Source organism: Poecile atricapillus, chromosome 10, assembly GCF_030490865.1.
Source record: "Poecile atricapillus isolate bPoeAtr1 chromosome 10, bPoeAtr1.hap1, whole genome shotgun sequence".
NCBI lineage: Eukaryota > Metazoa > Chordata > Aves > Passeriformes > Paridae > Poecile > Poecile atricapillus.
The window spans coordinates 3,495,548-3,513,879 of NC_081258.1; the positions used below are offsets into that span (position 1 = coordinate 3,495,548).

General features: G+C 40.0%; 1 protein-coding gene across 1 annotated transcript in view; it reads right to left on the bottom strand.

Moving 5' to 3' along the window:
• Positions 1-3,015: 3,015 nt before the first annotated feature.
• The window catches only part of CHST8 (carbohydrate sulfotransferase 8), a 184,644-nt gene continuing 169,327 nt past the window's right edge, over positions 3,016-18,332 (bottom strand). Inside the window, exons 3-4 of the mRNA XM_058845936.1 lie at positions 6,208-6,245; positions 3,016-4,164 (exon numbers count right to left, since the gene is read on the bottom strand). Of these exons, the coding sequence (XP_058701919.1) occupies positions 3,016-4,164; positions 6,208-6,245 (1,187 nt within the window). The remainder of the gene's footprint in view (positions 4,165-6,207; positions 6,246-18,332) is intronic.

Genomic DNA, 18,332 nt, shown 5'->3' on the forward strand with positions numbered 1-18,332 from the left:
TACTTGTCTGCTGCCTTGGATTTTTTGTTCAAGATACTGCATTTCTTCTGGCTTTAAAATGCATCTTTACAAATATTCTTTTAAAACCACTTCTTACCTTGTTTCTACAACTCAGCAGGGAACAGGAGCTGAAGGCAACAAAGCCAAATGAATGCAACTGGCCAGTATTAAGCACCTGTGAGTATTAGAAGGATGCTTCTGTCTTCCTTGAGGAACTGTAAACAGATACTACTGTGCCATACTGTGCCACAGCTTGTTATAAACATGCAAATAATTGATCAGTTTTTGTTTAAAGAGTGCTTCTTATCCCAGACAAAATAAACCCTGTAAAGTCTTCACCTTAATTGTCATTAAAAATGTGACTTCACTGTTGTTACCTTTTGCTGTAAATGAATTAAAATAGATACAGGGGGGGTAGTGGTAGGTAAAGCACAGGTTTGATACAATCAGAAGTGCAGTTTTACACTGGTATTGCTGGTGTTTTTTCAGTCATACAGTGAGCACTTGATGAGCTGGGAATGTACCAAGCCTTTCAGATGTAAATGTGACTGTAAATGTATGAATTTATGTGGATGTGTAGATTAAACTGAAAAGGAACTGGGAGGAGGCAGGAGGAGGAAGGAAAGCCAGGTCTTCTTTCAGCTGAAGGATTAAGTCCCTCAGTCTTATCCTTAAAGCCCTCTGAAAGTAGCAGAGGTGTGAATACAAACGATGCCCAGCTTTATTCTGGTTGCCTCACAGACCACAGCTGACCCATGGCTGCATGTTCCCTTTGCTGCAGTGGTGCTGCAATAAGGTGAGCTGAGATTCTTCTCCCAGTGGAAGTTCACCTGCTGCCTGGAATGGGCTCAGCACTCTGAGCTCTGCTACAGGATCAGACCCTGAAAAAGCCCAAGAGGGCTACAATATCCAATATATCCTCTCCTTATATTGGTGACTGCAGCTACAGACCCTCAGGTGCATCAATCACAACACCATCACTTCTCAGAGCATTAAATATTAAATGCTAAAGATGGCTTAACTCTAAATTCCTAGTGGTGGTCTTGGCTATGACTCCTCACATCCCAATCCACCCTCCAAGAATTCCTATCACTGTCAGGATCTGCTCCATCTGCCCTAGGAAGTGATCCCTGTGCCTTGTTTTGTCCTGGCTGCTCCTGTCTGTGACCTGAGTGAGGCTGTTGGCTGTGCCTGAGCTAACAGACCCCAGCCTGATCTGAGCTGGACTAGCAGAGACATTGCTCTGAACACAAAAGCTGCTCTGCAGTCATGTGAGCAGACCAACAAGTCTCTGGAAAAGTGGAATGGCTGGGGAGCAGCAGCAAGGCAGTGAGGAGGAGCTTGGGCAGACAGGGATGGGTAATTGGTTTCATGGAACAGTGTAAGTTCCACATTACTTTTCTAATGCAACAGATTTTTCTCTGAATAAAAATGGAAAATGTGATGTCAGACTTGATATGTAAAGTATTTTTCAGTGAAGATTTCACTACAAGGTATTTTAAAACATTTTTTTTTCCCTATTAAAATTTTTAAATCCCAAAAAATATACTGGGTGTTTCTGAGGAAACTCTAATGCCAGTTCTTGTGATGCATAAAAATATCCATATAAGGATCTGAACCTGGAAACAGATTGAAACCAGCATTGTTTCTTAGGTATTTACATTTGTAGAGTGCCAGTCTTGGTGGAATTCTTTGCTGTAAAATACAAACTCTGGAAGTTACTGGGGAGTTCAGATTTGGCATTGTGATGGAGTTTGATCCTTGTTCCAGTATGGCCAGTTTAAATATCATATCAAATGGATAAATGACACGTAAAGAAGGGTTCTGTATACAGAATTTGAGTGGAAATTTACAGAGCTGAGGCTGGCTCAGTTGGTCAGAGCATGGTGCTGATATGCTGACCCCCAAGGGCTGGGGGTTGATTCCTGAATGGGCCATGCACTTGAGAGTTTGGCTTAAGAATTCCTGTGATTTCCAAATCAATATTCTGTGATTAGAGACAGTATCTAGTGGAATGTCAAGTATTTTATTCTCTGGTAGAGATGAGAAAGTCCTCTCAAGCACAGAAATTGAACTAAAACACCTGGAATATTTTTTGCATGTTAAGTCAGATATAATTGTTACTAAAATAAGCAAGTGCAAATTGTTTGCAGCAATGAAAAGAACTACTCTGTTGGGCAGGAAGTGGCATTTATTCTTGCTTGTTATTATGATGGAAATATTTGATATTCCTGGTGACTATGAAGATTAAACCAGAGATTTATGTTAATGCAAAGGATTAAAAGAATTTTAATAACACTTATAAAGATGCAAATGTTCGCCTGCATTTTATCTTTTCGCAGATGAACGTGCCATAAGGGAAATATTGAAGGGAGAGAACACATCCTCGCTCCAAATTGCAACATCTGGTTTAATACTGCTCTCACATGGTCATTAAGTATTAGTTGTTTTCACCAGTGTGTTGATGAACAGTGTAAGTATGATTAGACTTTTTCTCCCTAACTAACTTAAGAATATCAGGAAACAGTGATCAATATCCACCTTCAAACACATAGGGCCTGTGTATGGCATCATGCCTTGCACATTTCAACAAACTCTAGATATTATTCAGTGTATTTTTTCTTGCTATTCCATCACTTTCAGACTTATTTTCTGATCAGTAAAGAACTTGAAATACTGGCTGTGCTTTTTTTGCCAGCTGTATTTCCCTCACACTGTCCCCAGGTGCAAACACAGGCCACACCAGCCTGGAAAATTCTGTGCTTTATTTGGGGGCCCTGACATATTGTACATATATATACATACATTTAGTATGGAGAAATTATAGAAAAAAGTATGGTTTGAAAAAGGAGGCAATTAAGGTGAAGGTGTAAACATCTGTTTATATTCTGGTTTGGGTTTTTCCCTGCTCTTCAACCACTTGTTTGCTAACAGGTAAGTATATATAAACAGATGCCACCTGGATTTGTCACACAATTCAACTGATATGAACGTGGAAATATCCAGGCTCTCGAATTAATATAAATCTTCAAAAGGTTTTGAGTAGTTGAACATCAAGTAATCCATATAGTAAAAGTCATAGCTTTGTTGTCGTTGAGAAGGAGAAAGCTGTGCAAAATACTGTTGTGTAATTTTAGTGGTAGTTCTTTCTTCATTGGAGTGACGATCTTTAAACTTGGGGAAAGTTAAATTTTGTGGAGCTCCTATTAAGTGCAAGAAAAAGTTTGCATCTTCTTCCATACTTTCAAATTTCCCAACAAAGTCGTAGTCTATTAAACACGGGCTGCAAAGCCTATTGACATGATCCCAGTGTATATCCATACCCACTGGCCTGTGCACATCCAGGAGATATTGAATGAACTCTTTAAACTTGACTCCAGAGCCTGTCCTTAATGCTTCTTTGGTGGCATTGACACGGTACCTGGAGATGATGGCTTTCCCAAACACCGGGTGGTAGTAGTTGTTTGGATGTTCAAACTTGTCCCGAAACGCAGATACCAGCTTTTCAAAAGGCTCACGAATAAACAGCATCTTTGTGTAAGTGTTGAGCCTGTGATAAATTCCCTTGTGGTCAAAGCCATCCAGCCGTTTCAGGTAGTTCCCGTAGTGCACGGTGTTGTGCTGGATGTCCTTGGTGGAGGAGGCCAGCCCGTTCAGCACCATCAGCACCCGCTTCCAGTTAGAGCAGCCGGCTTTTGGTACTTCACAGTATAAAACTCTGTATTTGTCTTCTACAAATATTCTAGACACATGATAAGGAGTGATTATTCTTCTGTTATTACTCTTGTATTTTGAACAAGTTTCCCTCATAATCCGCTTCCTTTCTCCCTGGATCTGATAGAGACTTTTCCACTTGCTGTTGTTTCTATCCTCGTATTTAAGTGTGGGCAGGTTGAGAATGGAGCTGTTCATGGAAATCAGAATTGGGCTCTTTTTAATTATAAACCTCCTCCTGCGTTTATGGAGCTTGATGGAATTAATTTCTTCACCTTTCTGTTGATCTTTCATAGCAAACATGACGGTGCTTTGCCTTCTGTCGGTGCTTTGAAGCTTGGTGGGCACACTTTCAGATGGCTCTAATGAATTGCTCTGCTTAACTGTGGCTGCTCTGTCTGCTGTGTTATTTCTTAATCTTCTGTCCTGGTTATTGCTGGAGACACAGTCCTGCTGAGGAAAAATAGATTAAAGATATTAGGAAATGGGAGATTGTCACTATTTACAGTTTGCACCATTTCATGTGGATCTTTTGTAACTTTTAGAACTGTACAACAAACCGTGTTGCCACAAGGCCTCAGCACTGCACTGTGGTACGGACTCTCCTCTTGCAACCTCGTTCTGTGCTTGTGTGAAACTCAAAGGCAGAGATGAACCTGATCTAAATTTCCAGTAAATTCTAGTTCCTATTTGGATTTAATTGTATTACTGTATTTTAGGTGGTGTACCCGACCTTGACAGATACTTTTGTCTTAGATTTTGTTGAAATTTCTACAAAAAGGTATCTGAGTATTTTGAGGACTTGCTTAATTATTCCAGAGTGCCCCTGTTGTCACACAAACAGAAGGGTTTGTTTGTTTGTGTGTGTGTGTGTTTGTGTGTTTGTTTGTTTGGGTTGTGTGTTTCCCACCACCACCACCCCAAGTCAGTAATTTATCTTTGCAGTGAGGACAGTTTGGCACAGAGTGAAGCCCAGCAGGGAAGGGAGGGAGGTTTGTAGAGTTTGTAGGGTGGAGTGAGAAGTGTGGGCAGAGGGAAACAGGAAGGATGGCAGTGAAAACACCGAGGTTTGGCACATGAGAAGTGGATTTGGTGTGAGCAGCAGAAAGGAAACCCCAAAAGGAGGCTTGAGGCAGGGAGCAGAGCAATTGAGATGAGAAGCAGTAAAAGGTGGGAATGAAGCTGTGGCTGGGATTAGATCAGCAAAAACTAAGTAAAGCAGGTCTATGGGCAAGGCTTTCTGGGACTTGCTCTTTTCCATTGGGACATCTCCCTGTTTAAAATTTTAAATTTAAATTTTTGATTTTCAGTGTTTCCCCAATAGTATTTAAAACTGGCTCAAAAATAAGATACTGTGTGAATTTTAAGGTGTACAATTGGAGATTAGAAGGTAACAGATTAAATCTTAATAAATTTTACAAGTCTGTTTTCTGAAAAAAACAATGCAATAGGTGACAAACTTGTTCTGTCGTGGAGGTTATATCTTGTCACATTCTTGTTAAAGGGTCAGAGAATAAAAAAAGTCTAAGAAGAGAGATTCAGAATTCATTACAAAAAACATTGGTGACAAACAAAAAAATCAGACTGTATTTTGTAGGTGACTTGCTTATACTGATAATTACTCTACAAAACTTGATGCCAACAGATCACAATTAAACACAAGTTTTAGGACACTTGCTGAATTTAGGTTGGATGCTCTGGTAGTGAAGGTGGTGTGTGGCTTGGGAAACCAATTGATAATTTGTTATGCAAAACACCATTCAGTTGTTGGGAGTGATTGTGGTACTCTTATCTTCAGAGGTTGTTTCTGTAGTCAGAAGTGTGTTTGTAAATACCAGATGTATTTCTAAATATTACCCTTCACAAGCCTGGTTGTAATTCAATCCTATTTACTCATGACATGGCTGATATTTAAAGGTTATCAAATTCAGGCTTCCTAGAATTCTGGACCTTTAATGACGCTGCTGATGACCCTGGAGCTGTTGGGAAACTCGAGTGTAACCCTTGATGCAGAAGGTCTGGCTGGGGCTGCAGAGGAGCTGTCATTCCCTCTCAGCGATGTGAGCAGGTGCTGGCATCTGGGAACAGCTGGAGCTGCTCCTTCCCACGGTTCTCTCCTGTCCTTTAACTGCGGGCTAAAGACAGCCGCTAGATGGAGGAATTTCACCAGGATTTTTCTTTAGCCTGTTTTTAAGTACCTCTCAAATAATTCATTTGATCAGTGCGATTTCATACACGGTATTAATATATGCAAAGTTTACAGTATCTTTTAGCAATATCCAGTCTAGGAAAAAACTCATAAAACTGAAGTTGCATAGCTTATCAAATTCCTATTTTAAAAGGAAAATTTGCATTTTCATGGCTAAGCTTTTGATGCATTTTTCCTTTTCAGTGCTTCATCTCCGGTGTAGTGGCCTTATCTGAGCCATCTCTATGTGTACTCCATACTCAGAATATGGGTACAATATTCTTTATGTACTTCTGAAAACTTACTTTTTTTGGCTGCTGGAATCCCATGTTATATTTTATCCCTAAACAAAGAAAGAAAGTAAAGTAATTATTTAGAAATAAAAAACATTAGTTTCTTTTCTTCTAGACTGATAGACCAAGTGTTAATGCAATGACTAATAGAACAATGGTGAATCATAATTAATGTATATTTCATAGTGACAATAATCCTTGAAAGGCCTCTTTATGTATAGATGTCATAAAAATTGTGAAATGGAGTGAAAGACTCTATGACTTTCACCCTTTTACAGATGGGGAAACTGAGATGAACACAAGTGGAACAAAAGTGATTGCTTAACCTCAGTTAAAAGGCCACTAGCAGAACAAGAATCATCAGAAGGTTGTGATTCCAGGTTAGAGATCTAAAAAAAAGCTGTCCTTTGTGTATTTACCCAAAGCTGTGTGACCTCTACCCTGGAACTTTAGATAGGACTGTGCTTAATCACAGTAACAGCTTGCAGGGGGTACTCTGCTGTAAAGGCAACACACAGGTAACTGAGGTCATATTCACACACTTTTGGAGAGGCAAATAATACAGAATCCTATTTTCTCTAATCTTCTGACTTCTACAGTGATATTTTCCTGAAAATAGAATAATAAAGGTGTGGAAATCCTAGATGGCAGCTTTGGCTGATGTATAGGGTTTCTTTCATGTCCATAACCTTTGTTAGGTAAACTTAATAGTACAGGAATGGATAATGGAAACACTACTGAATTATGACATTTGTTTGGGGCTTTTCAACTGCTAGAACTGTTGTTATCCCTGTAAATGTTGCTTGAAGAATTCAGTTTAATAAGTCTGCATGATGAATCCACAGCCTTTTGGACAAGGACAATTACAGCTAAAGGTCTTGCACAGCATTAAGTGAAAGCTCAGTCCCATCAGGTTGATTTTCATAGTACCAAGAAAGCTCTCAGAAACACCTTGCATGATAGCTCACATTGTGACTTACTGCAGTTAAGGTAGCAAGTCCAGCTTAGATGATGAGTCATGCTTTATTTTTGAAATCAGATCTGCAAACTGATAAATATTCACAGCAGAGTCTAAATAAAATTGCTCTGGTTATTTGTATGCTCCGAGAGCTCCTCTTTTGGCTTATGTTTGAGCTTTAACTCCACTTCTGCAGTTTGTTAGCAATGAACTCAAGGTTGTGTGGAATATTGTGATTCTGTGCCTATTAAGAGTAAAAAGCATATTTTTACTTCATCAGAAATAAGTTCTAGACACCCTACAGAAGGAGTCTTAAGCCTTCCCCTAACTGCTTCTCAAAAATGTTTTGCTACAAATTAAAGTCAGGAGGTATCTACTAAAGAGCAATAGAGCTTGTCTGTAGCATTTCTGTGTGGCTTCTAGAGACCTGAGGCTGATTCTTCTGCACCTTTAGGCTTTAGGAGATGTTCCTGAGCTGTTGTCCAGCTCCTGATGTGAGTTAAAGAACCACATTTATTCTACTGCTGTGTAACGTGTTACAGAGCAAGGCAGGGCAGGAACCTGCTCTCCAAAAATCCCAGCAAAACCTGAGCACCAGGACTTTGAAACAACTGATACCAAAGCATGGGTGACATATTAATATCACAAAAATGTTGTATTTGTCAGTAGAGGTAACTGCTTCTGTTTTGCTAACCCTAAGGGCTTAATTTGAAGCTATTTGAGCAGCTTGGCCTTTGCTCTAAGGCATCATTAATACAGATACTTGGAGTAGTTACTGAACTCATGAGATGGGGAAGATGTGTTCCCTTTCCAAAAGTATTTTGAGCTTTTTACAGTTGAAAACTTAAATAGGTGAGGAAAGACTTTTGGTCACTTATCAAAAAACTGGGGAAGTACTTCAGATGGAATCAGTTATAAATTCTGGAGCATTTGTTGTGTCCAAATTATAATATAACTTAGGACTGGTTTTCTTCAGTTGTGGTCATTTGTTCTGACCTAAAGCAATCTTTGGTACCTTGTAGCAAACCCACATACTTTGTGTAATTACCTCTTAAACTTGGTGCCACGATTAATAATTATTAATAAAATCCCACTAAAGTGCAAAGAGCAGGTATGAAACCTAACTATTTTGTGGTTAATTATGATTATGTTTTTGAAGTAGTGTTTTATAAAGATAATTTATTTGGGAGATTAATATTTTGTGCTGATATGCTTTGCTTTGAAAAATGAAAAATAAATGCTAGGAGGCGATGAGTAACCATTTTAAAAGATGTTTTTTTGTTTACTGGCTTTAAGATGTAATCAGAACAATAATTCCTGCTTGATATAAATGCTTGGTGAAGAATTTGCCAATCTTTTTGATGTTTTCTGAATTTCTGACATCTAAATTTGGCTTCTGTCTCTCATGACACAGTCTGTCACTTAAGATTTAAATCTACATGATAAAAACCTCTTAAGTGCAGTGAAGTCAGAAGTTATATTGCACAGATCTATTATACTAATCAAAATCTAAATTTATTGTTCTGCTACACCTTTACTATCCCTATTTTTTACCAGATCTTTGATGTGTTATTGCCAAAAGGGTAATATTTTTGGTCATAAATAAACCACTGGTGTCTGGTACACGCAGTTGAAGGCAGGGATCAATAACTCCTAGGTGCCAGACGTGATGATGACCAACATCTCACTGGTGCCCAGACACAGAGGGAATAGCAGAGACAGACTCATTCTCTCAATTACAGATTGTTTATGTTGGTTTTCATGGTGTCCTTTTCCACTTGTGTGACCATGATTTTCCAGGCTTCAGCCTGGCCTGTGTTTTATCCAGTCCTACCACACAGTAAAACCCACTGTGAGCTATTCTTCCTTTATTTTCTTTTCCAAGTGCTACTAGTAACTCAATAAAATGGCCTTCATCTTCCTTATGTAATACTGTATAGTTTTACCATTCTGCCTTCTCCTCTGTCTCTGCTTCAAGACCTAATTTTGGTTTGCCTCTGGTGTTTTGCTCTGTTTTGATACTCAACTACAGCTGAAGTATTTTTTAATAAAAATGATAACTTCAAGTCTTCATCTGCAGCTCATCCCTTAAAGGGCTTCTGTGCACAGAGTGCTCTTGTTTGCTTCATCCAAACGGATTTGTGAAATTTACTCTGGAATGGCTGTTATGGCATTTCAGGAACATCTGTGTCAAGTGTCCTATCCACATACACCCCAGTCTCTTTTCTCAGAGACAACAATGTGTACTTAATTGCAGAATGATTAATAGAATAGTACTCAGAATCCTGATAAGCATGAAAAAAATTTAGCTGGAAGAGGATTTTCACAAAAATAGAGGTCAAAAAATGAAGATAGTGGGGGTTTTTTTGGTTGATTTTTTATTTTTTAAATTTAAACTTAGCTCATACAGTATAAAAGACCTGCCCATGTCTGATTCTAACTTACTCTGGTGTCCAATTGTTTGCATATTTGAATTGAATTACTCATTAAGGGAATTTAGTTAAAGATTGCTACCACAGTAAATTATTTGGTTTTACATCTATATGTAAATAGATGTAGTATACACAGCTGGAATAATTTTGAAACATATAAACCTCTAAAATAAAAGCATTTTCTACAAAAATTAAGGCCTAATTAGACCAGATTTTTTTATGTGTGTCTGTTTTAACTCTGTGCTAGAAATCCTTTTTCTAACATAAACTCATAGCTTGATTTGGAAAAATGCCTTCAACAGTTCCATCTAAGCTGCACACAGTATCTCATTTTAATACAAATGGAATCAATGAGGCCAAGTAAAGAAGGCTTAACAAAGCAGTAGCACATTTTAAATTGTACATCAGGAAAGAAGGAAACCTGTGCAGTGAATCTACATCATCTGATCCCTTTTTAGTCCCCAGTGAAGCTGCAAGGGTGTGGTGTGGGAGGTGTGAGTGCCTGGGTTAAATGATCCATGTCCAGCCCTTGCCAGACAGGCTTGGTGGTTATTTCCTCTGCACTGGGGAAATGATGGAATGCTCCTGTGGCTGTTTCCCAGTCTCTAAATTAGGCCTTTGGAGCTCTAAGTAGTTAACCATAGCTCTTTGAGTAAAGAGTTTTCTTTTTTCCCCTCTGTTTTGGAAGATATAAGAAGTTTTCTGAGCTGCTGAGGGTTGGGGTTTTTAAGTCTCTTTGAGCTTTCTTTCATGTGTGAGTTCCTTTGTAACTCAGGTAACACATTTGTCCTGAATTCTCAGCTTTTTGTATAATCCTACCATTGTCAAGCATACAATTTCTAATAGTTTAAAAGCAATCTATTTGAAGAATGTTGAACTCTGACTGATGGCTTATTCTTAAGCAGTTGTTGTGGTGAAATAGGAGATTTCCCAAAAAGAGATCCTCATTTTCCCCTTTCTTGTGCTGGTATAACACACCATTACTTCCCATTGTTCTCGTGCTTTTCTGTCCAAGTCAGCTTCAGAGATGCAGACATTGGATCTGAGTGAAACTGTGGCTGTCATTTCTAAAGCAGGCAAATGTGGGCTCCCTCCATCCCACAGCAGCATGCACTGCAGCCTTGTGCTGCTGCATTTGTGTCAGGGGTGCTTAGGATGGTAGCAGCTTGTGTGCACTTCTGTTGATTAAAACACGATTACTCTGGCTTTTTGTAACTGAAATGACTTTCCATCTTGATGAAGCAAGGGAGTCTCTGGACAGAAGTACTGTATGCAAGGAAAGCAATGCAATTCTGAAGGGCATAGCCTGGAAATAATTAAAAACATTCAGTTCATCCATCAGTTTGAACAAGAAAAAATTACAAATTGCGGAGCCAGAGCAGAGATCAGTACACACATTAAGCGACTTTTAATATTTGCCTCTTGAGGACTTTCATACTGTCAAAGAAGTTTGTATTCCCAGTTGATTTGTGGTGCTGATCTTGTATGCTGGAACCAGGAAATCTGCACAGAGCTGTTCTGAAGCAGTCACAGCTGCTGCCATGGTGTCACTGCTTCCCTCCTGATCCCTCATGAGCTCCCTCACAGCCTCTTGGCAGATTATTTTAGGCCACCCTTGCAAATTCTTTTATTCATCTGTGGGACTCAGCCTGGCTGGGGCACAGGGACAGCCAGATTTCACCCCTGGTAAGCCAAGCCTCCATTTTAAACCCTGGGGGACATTTGTTAAGTCAGGGCAAACCTGAGTCCTTCTCCCAAGATCCCTTGAAGTTGATATGTGAATTAACCCAAGTTCTGGTCCCCTGTTGGTTAGTTATGTTCCTTTTATAGTCATGCTTCCCAAATGTTCTTCCCTTAAGGTTATATATTGTTGCAACCTCCTTTGTTCTCATCTTTGCCTGGTCACCCCCACTGAGCTCCCCCAGGTTATGGTTGGTAGGCTTTTGGGCATCGTCCCTATTTTCTTCAATTCTTTATTAAAGTGTTTTTCCCTGGTGCCAGCCATTGCTCCCCCTCCTATTTATTTTTGCCATCCTCTGCCCTGAAGTCAGGGGACCAAAAGGTTTGTCACAGCCACCCTCACTGTGACGTTCATCAAGGTGAAAGCAGGACAGAAGCAGAAATTGAAATGGTAGAATTTTAAAGGAATAAATTCATTTTGAATCAAAACCCAAATAAAGTGTTGTCATTCTGGTGAGTCCCACGACCTAAACAGCTGACATAGTAGCTGAGTATTGTCTGGATCTGTGGTGTTAACTTCTGTCCAGAAAATTATAAATTCACATTCAGAGTTTGCAATGGGGCTGTTAACTGTCCTCTGCTCTGCTGTGGAGATTGGAAGTTGACTAAGGAAAATATTATTTTATTAACTGGGATTTGGAAGCCCTGATGCTTCTTTGACTTGCAACATACTAATAGAACAGGTATATGAACTCTGAGAAAAACACATATTATTGTGTTTTTTTCAGAATGATCTTATATTTTAATATAAACTGAATCCATCATCCTGACAAAATAATGATGCAAATTAGGCTTGCTCTGTTTCCATGATACCCAATAAAGGGGCATGGCACATTTATATTGGGGGCTTAATCAAAAGAATAGGAGGAGCTGTTTGTGAATTTATTATGAGAAAGGTACAACTACTTGTTTACTTTGTCTTCATTGCTATCTGGCCATACTAATTAGAACTTGCTATTTTCTGACTTAATTTATATTCAATAAGAATTCTATAAAGAAAACAGAAAAGTCAAGTCTGTGTTATTGCATTCCCCATTCCTTCTTTGGACCTATCCCTGGGAATACTGTTAATTAACATCATTAGCTTTCAGGCACTGTCAGCAGTTACTTGCAATTTCTACTTAATATCTTTCAGTTATTCTTCATTCTCATATTTCATATTTGCATATTGCCTTAGTAGCATGACTTTGGCAAGGACATTACACTTTTCCAGATTTATTAAAAAGTAAAAGCTAAAGTTTAAAATCTAGCACTGCATTTATATTTAGTAGCCTGTAGAACTATTCAGGTAACCAGAGGAATTTCAATGAATTTCAAGCAAGCACTTCATGTAATTTGACTTCATGTAGCTGGTTAGAATAGCTCACCCAGAACCCAGAAATGTTTCAAGACATTGTGCAGGTCAGACACGAAAGCTTCTCTGGTCCTTCTTTTGGAGGGGAGACAAAATAATACAGGTGGAATTTTGGGCTGCTTTCATGTCACTCTGCAGAGATGTTTCTTTGGGAAAGAAAGCGCAAATGGAAAGAGAGAAGGCTGCAGGCAAAATTGAAAAAGTAGATCTACACAGACATGCCTCTGAGTGCTGAAGTTCACTGCTTTGATAGATTGACTGCAGATCAAATAGCACAGATGTGTATCCAAATGTTGCATATTATTATGTTACAATCAATTAACTGGAACTGATAGAGTTTCCCTTTCTTCTATTCTCACAGTTGATTATTGACAAGTCTGCTTAGTACAAGACATCAATATGGAACTTTAGAAAAAAAAAGGTTAACACCTGCAACAGCTACAAAACTTGGTGCAGAAAGGGTGATAATTGGACAGACTTTGATTCATGCCCTGTGAGAAAGAAGCAGTTCTTGGGAAGCTCAGAGTATGTATGAGAATGGGGTCTTGAGCTGACTTTCCTGTCAGTAAGACTGAGGGAGAAACAGTTCTCCTCAAAACCTAAGTGCTGATTGTTCCAGGATCCAGGTGACATTGGGTGGTACCTAGGATTTGACCTGAGGTGCAACCCAGGTAGGAGGAGTCAAAGTGCTAGTATTGAGTTTTAGTAAGCTTGATACTTTTTAAATATATGGAGAAGCCATTTAAAGATGTTCCAAAACTTTCGGAATTCACAATTTCTCTGTCAGTAAAGCGGCAATTTGAAGCTCATTTTTTCTCCTTGGCCATGCAAAGTTCGATGGAAATTGGTAGTGGAACACCTGGAAAGTCTAAAATGGACATGCCTCACTGAGGACACTTAATGCTTCATGTGGTGTGTGCCTGAGAGGTTCAGGAGCCTACAGGACATAAGGCTTGATCTTAACCAAGCTTTGTATCATGTGAACTCTGAAAGACAATTTAACAGCAGTGGGATTTGGAGGACATTTGCTCTCTTAGCTTCAGCTCACAACTCTTCCCACTAGAAGCTGGATATCCCAGACTCTGATCCATTTGCAGCTTGGTACTGGCACTGGAGGGAAGCTTTTGGTGCCTCTCTCCCTGTGCACTTCCCAGCACAGCTCTTGTCTCCATTCTACCCCCACTTGACTGTGAATACCTCAGAGTAGGGAGCTACAGGAGATAGCTTTCATCTACCCACATGGCTCATCTCTTCACTCTCCTGGTCCCTGCTTCTGCCAGGCCACTGCACTTCCTTCCCCTCTGCACAACACTGGACTTGGGATCTGGCAGAGAAGTGAAGGAGATGCTGCAGCAGCGGTGTGGCAGTGAACCTCAGGAAGGTGAGGGGAGAAAAACAGCCTCCTGTGGGGATTGGTGTCTGCTCTGTTCATCTGCACACCTGGCTGAGCTACCCTGCTCTTCTAGAGGGGTCACAGCTGCTCAGGCAGGGAGAACAGACAGATGTTCTCCATTTGGTTACTCTTTCCTGCTTCCTTCCCATGAAGCCTGGGATGCAGGAGGTAAAGGGCTCTGGTGTAGTTGCCTCTCTCTGTCAGTCTGAGCTATCAGTGGTACCTGAAGTGAGAACCCATGTGCCATTTCATGGGCACATCTGCATTTTTCATTCACACATATTAGCATTAGCTGGTTTTTCAGTACCTCAGAGTAGAATGCTGCATCAGCCCAATAAGGGGTTATTTGAATTGAGAGATGGATTGTTTGCATATACCCTGACAGCCCAAATTTGGGATACTGTTACTCTGACAATTGAATCATCTGATTTTGTAAGTCACTGCATACAAACAGTGAGTAGCCAATTGCTGAATATGATTAGCTAGGAATGAAACTTTTATTTAGCTGATGAAAGTGTGTGAATGTGTCTGATTTCACTGATAGCTTTTCTATGACAATTGTTCTGAGCATTTCAATGTAAGCATGGTTCACTCAGTACCTTGCATACAGTTCCATATGATCCATTCTCTGTGTTATGCATTGGCTGAAGGCTCTCTGACACAGCCTGCCCCTCTGTTTCAGCCTCCAGAGGCAGAGCTGTTCCTGGCAGTGAAGCACTTGGTTGTGAGCTTACACAGTAAAATTCAACATAATCACTTGTTTGGCTGCCTCTGCTCTGGTGCTGCTCAAACCCCAGGACTGTAGAAAAGTGGGCCACTACAGGCCTTTACTGACCTGGCTGTTTGTTCCACCTGAGATGCAGCTCTTTTGCTTCAGACTTCTTTTTGCATGGACTTCTTTTCGAGCTACTTTCTATCTGGTGTTTTTGTTGAGGATGCATACAGGTTGCACTCTATGTGTAAACATTAGAAAATCACATTTGGTGATCTTTTTGTGGTCTTAGAATTGATTCATTGGGCAAAAAAAGAAAAAAAGCCAGTTTTTACTCAAATGACTGAGTTCCCTAAGTTTTATTACTTATTATTCAGAAATAAAATATTTAAATCTTTGCACTTCACTATCTGAACACTCTGAGAATTGGAAGCATGGCTTTAAAACTCCCTTTCTTGCAGTATTAGAGCAGCCTCATCTTAAGCAATAGTTATCTATGGTTGTATAGCACTGTCTTTTCAAACATGAAAATTTGGCATTTACTTCAGTGGGTACTGGATCAGCTCCTTCATGAGCAAGCAGCAACACATGATGGATTTTTACAAGTGGTGGTAAACTGCTCTGCTAATCTCTTTACTTGTGCTGCTTCTTCTCACTGTACTTTTCCCTGAAAGGATTGGGAGGTTAGTGCTGCTCCTCTAAAACCAGTTGAAAACTACTATGGGCTTGCAAAAACCAAGTTCCTTCCTATTAAATTTTATTTAAGAAAAAAAAATTAGATAAAATTGTCAGTGACTTTTTTTACTTCTTCAAGAACTATAATACGAGAAAATAAGTATGTGTTAAAAAATCCACAGAGTAAAGTTTTGGTCTCATTTTTAATTTCTTTGTGAATCTGCCTCAAATGAAACTAAAACTATAAGGCATAGGAATGGAAAGGAGCACCACTACTTCACATACTCACTTTTTCCCAGTCTTCTCTCTTTGCATAAAAAGGGACAGCATTTACAAAATTGTCATAAATCTCTGTAGGAAAAGATTTAATTATCCAAAAAGTGAAGATGTCAAAAACATAAGGACAAAGAAATACAAATTTTTTGCATCATTCTTTAGAATGCATTTAAATGTCTGTCTCTGTTTCCTCATGCAAATCCAGCTTTGTTGCTTTTTACCCCTTTTAGATTTTCTTTTTCATCTGAAGGCAAAAAAGGCCTTCTGGCAGGGATTGGGTTTATGCTTTTCATGCAATCCCAGATTCTCTTTTCAAAGATGCTCTAAACTTTCTTTGTGGAGCTGAAATGAACTAAAACTTGCAGAGGCACATCACGTGCCATTTCAGATAGCTTTTCTATACTTTTTGCTATTCAGAACATAAAGATTCCACTTACTTTGAGAAAATGCATAGCAGCATGGCCTCAAATCCCTTCCCATAACTTCTTGTGCATTTGGTTTGCTTGCACAATAATGAAATTCTTCAGGGCATATTCCTCAGAGATTCTCTCAAGCCAATTTTACCCAGAGGAACTTGAGAAATGTACATTTTCACCTGTATGCTTTGTATGAGGTGCAGGGCTGGTAATCTTATGAGAATGTGTTATGTTAATAAAATGAAATAATTAAAATTATAGTAAGCTTGATCTGGTCTCAATCTCGTCCCTCTTCAACAGAGCTATGGGTTCAAATTTGACTTGTAAACAAATGAGATTCCAGCCTCTTACTTGACATAATTTTCCTTTTTTTTCCCCATTAAGGAAGGTGGAAATTGCCAATCTGTCGACAGCAAGTGCTGGAAGAAGCAATGTGAGTGATTTCCTTGGTGTCTGTCAGACACTTCAGGCCAGGCTTTCAAACTACATTTGTAATAAAAGAAATACACTGTGGCAAAGATAGGCAGTGTGGTCTTTAGCAAGCTTGTCTCTTGCTGGTGTGCTGAAGCCAGCTGCCAGCCTAGTGCTGCTGGATTAGCTTGGGAGCTTGCTGGAAGACTGAATGATTCATTGCAGGCTTTATTTTTACAGAGAAGCTGTAATATCCTAAAAGTTTAGATACAGAACCTCTGGTATGAAGTCTGAATATATTTTTGCAACACTGCATGCTCAAGAGGTCTTTTCTGTAGTGCCTAATTTTGTATTTTATAATGGTGTGTTTTAATAAAAAAACATTTTGTCAAATCACAAGTCAGCAGATATTGTCTTGAAGAGAATTAATGGAAGAAAAATCCTGAAGTAATCTACTGTTAGTAAATGGCTGTGTATGGGTCAGGCAATTTCAGAGGTTGTTACTGTGCTCATTTTGGCTGGGATAGAATCAATTTTCTCTGAGGTAGCTACTGTGGGGCTGCATTTTGCATTTGTGCTGGAATCAGGGATGAAATACAGGGATGCTTTTGTTACTGCTGGGCAGGGCTTACACAGAGTCAGGGCCTTTGCTGTGATGGAGGAGGGGGTGCACAAGAATTGGGGAGGGGACACAGCTGGCCCCAGGTGACCCAGATATTCCACAGTGAGTGGCATTCCATTGTGCTCAGCGTGTGTAGCTGTGGCAACAGGAGGGAGAGGATGATGATGGACTGATGGCATTTGCCTGCCCAAGCAACCTCTAACACCTGATGGGGCCCTGCTGAACTTTGAATGGGAAGCAGGGAATGAAATCCTTGCTTTGCTCTGCTTTGCTTGTGTGCATGGCCTTGGCTTTGCCTGTGTCTTGGGTGAAGGCAGTTTAAGAGGAAGACACTCTGCAATGAGCTGCCTTCCCTTAGAGTTTCAACTGATCCCTGCCCAGCAATAAGGAGAAATGAAATGCAAATATCAGTATTTGATATTTTGTGTTTGCATTTTGCCCTGTGGCTCAGGCACACACATCACCACAACTGTCCTGGAGCACGCCAGGACCGAGAAACATCCCTGGAAAAAACAACAGAGACCCAAAAGGGAAGAGTTCACCAGGCTGCCTCAGCTCTGTGCTAAGAGCCCAAGAGGCAGGAAAAGCCCAAGAGGCAGGAAAAGCCAAATGGCTCTGCCTGAGTCCAAGTCCATGAGGCCAGAGAGGATCTGCTCAAGAGACCCCCAACCCCATTTCCAGCCGTGGCATTGGGCTTTGAAGACACAGTAATGATTTTGGGCACAGATAGGTGTGGAATACATGAATTTTTTGTGTTACCCCTCGAAGCCTGTTAAACTGGCTTTATCTCAACCATGATTTTTCTCACTTCTACCCTTTGGATTCTCTCCCAGCCCTGTGGGAGGGGGGGCAGGGAAGCGAGTGAGTGGCTGTGGTGTTTAATTATTGGCTGAGGTTAAAGTTATGGCACTTAATTAATGTAGACAATATCACTTTGTGTTTTGCTGATTATATTTTAAGTGGGCTTAATTTTCAAGAGTTTGCAGCATGGGAGGTTTCAGAGCCCATGGAACATAAAGTTATGAGCTTGGCAGGTTTGGCTTGTTCTGGGGGCTTGGGTTAGTCACTGACTGTGTCTCCTTGGCTATAAAATAGGCTGTGCCCTCAGAGGAGTGCAGTGCCTGGAAGCTCATTAAGCAAGAACAGGA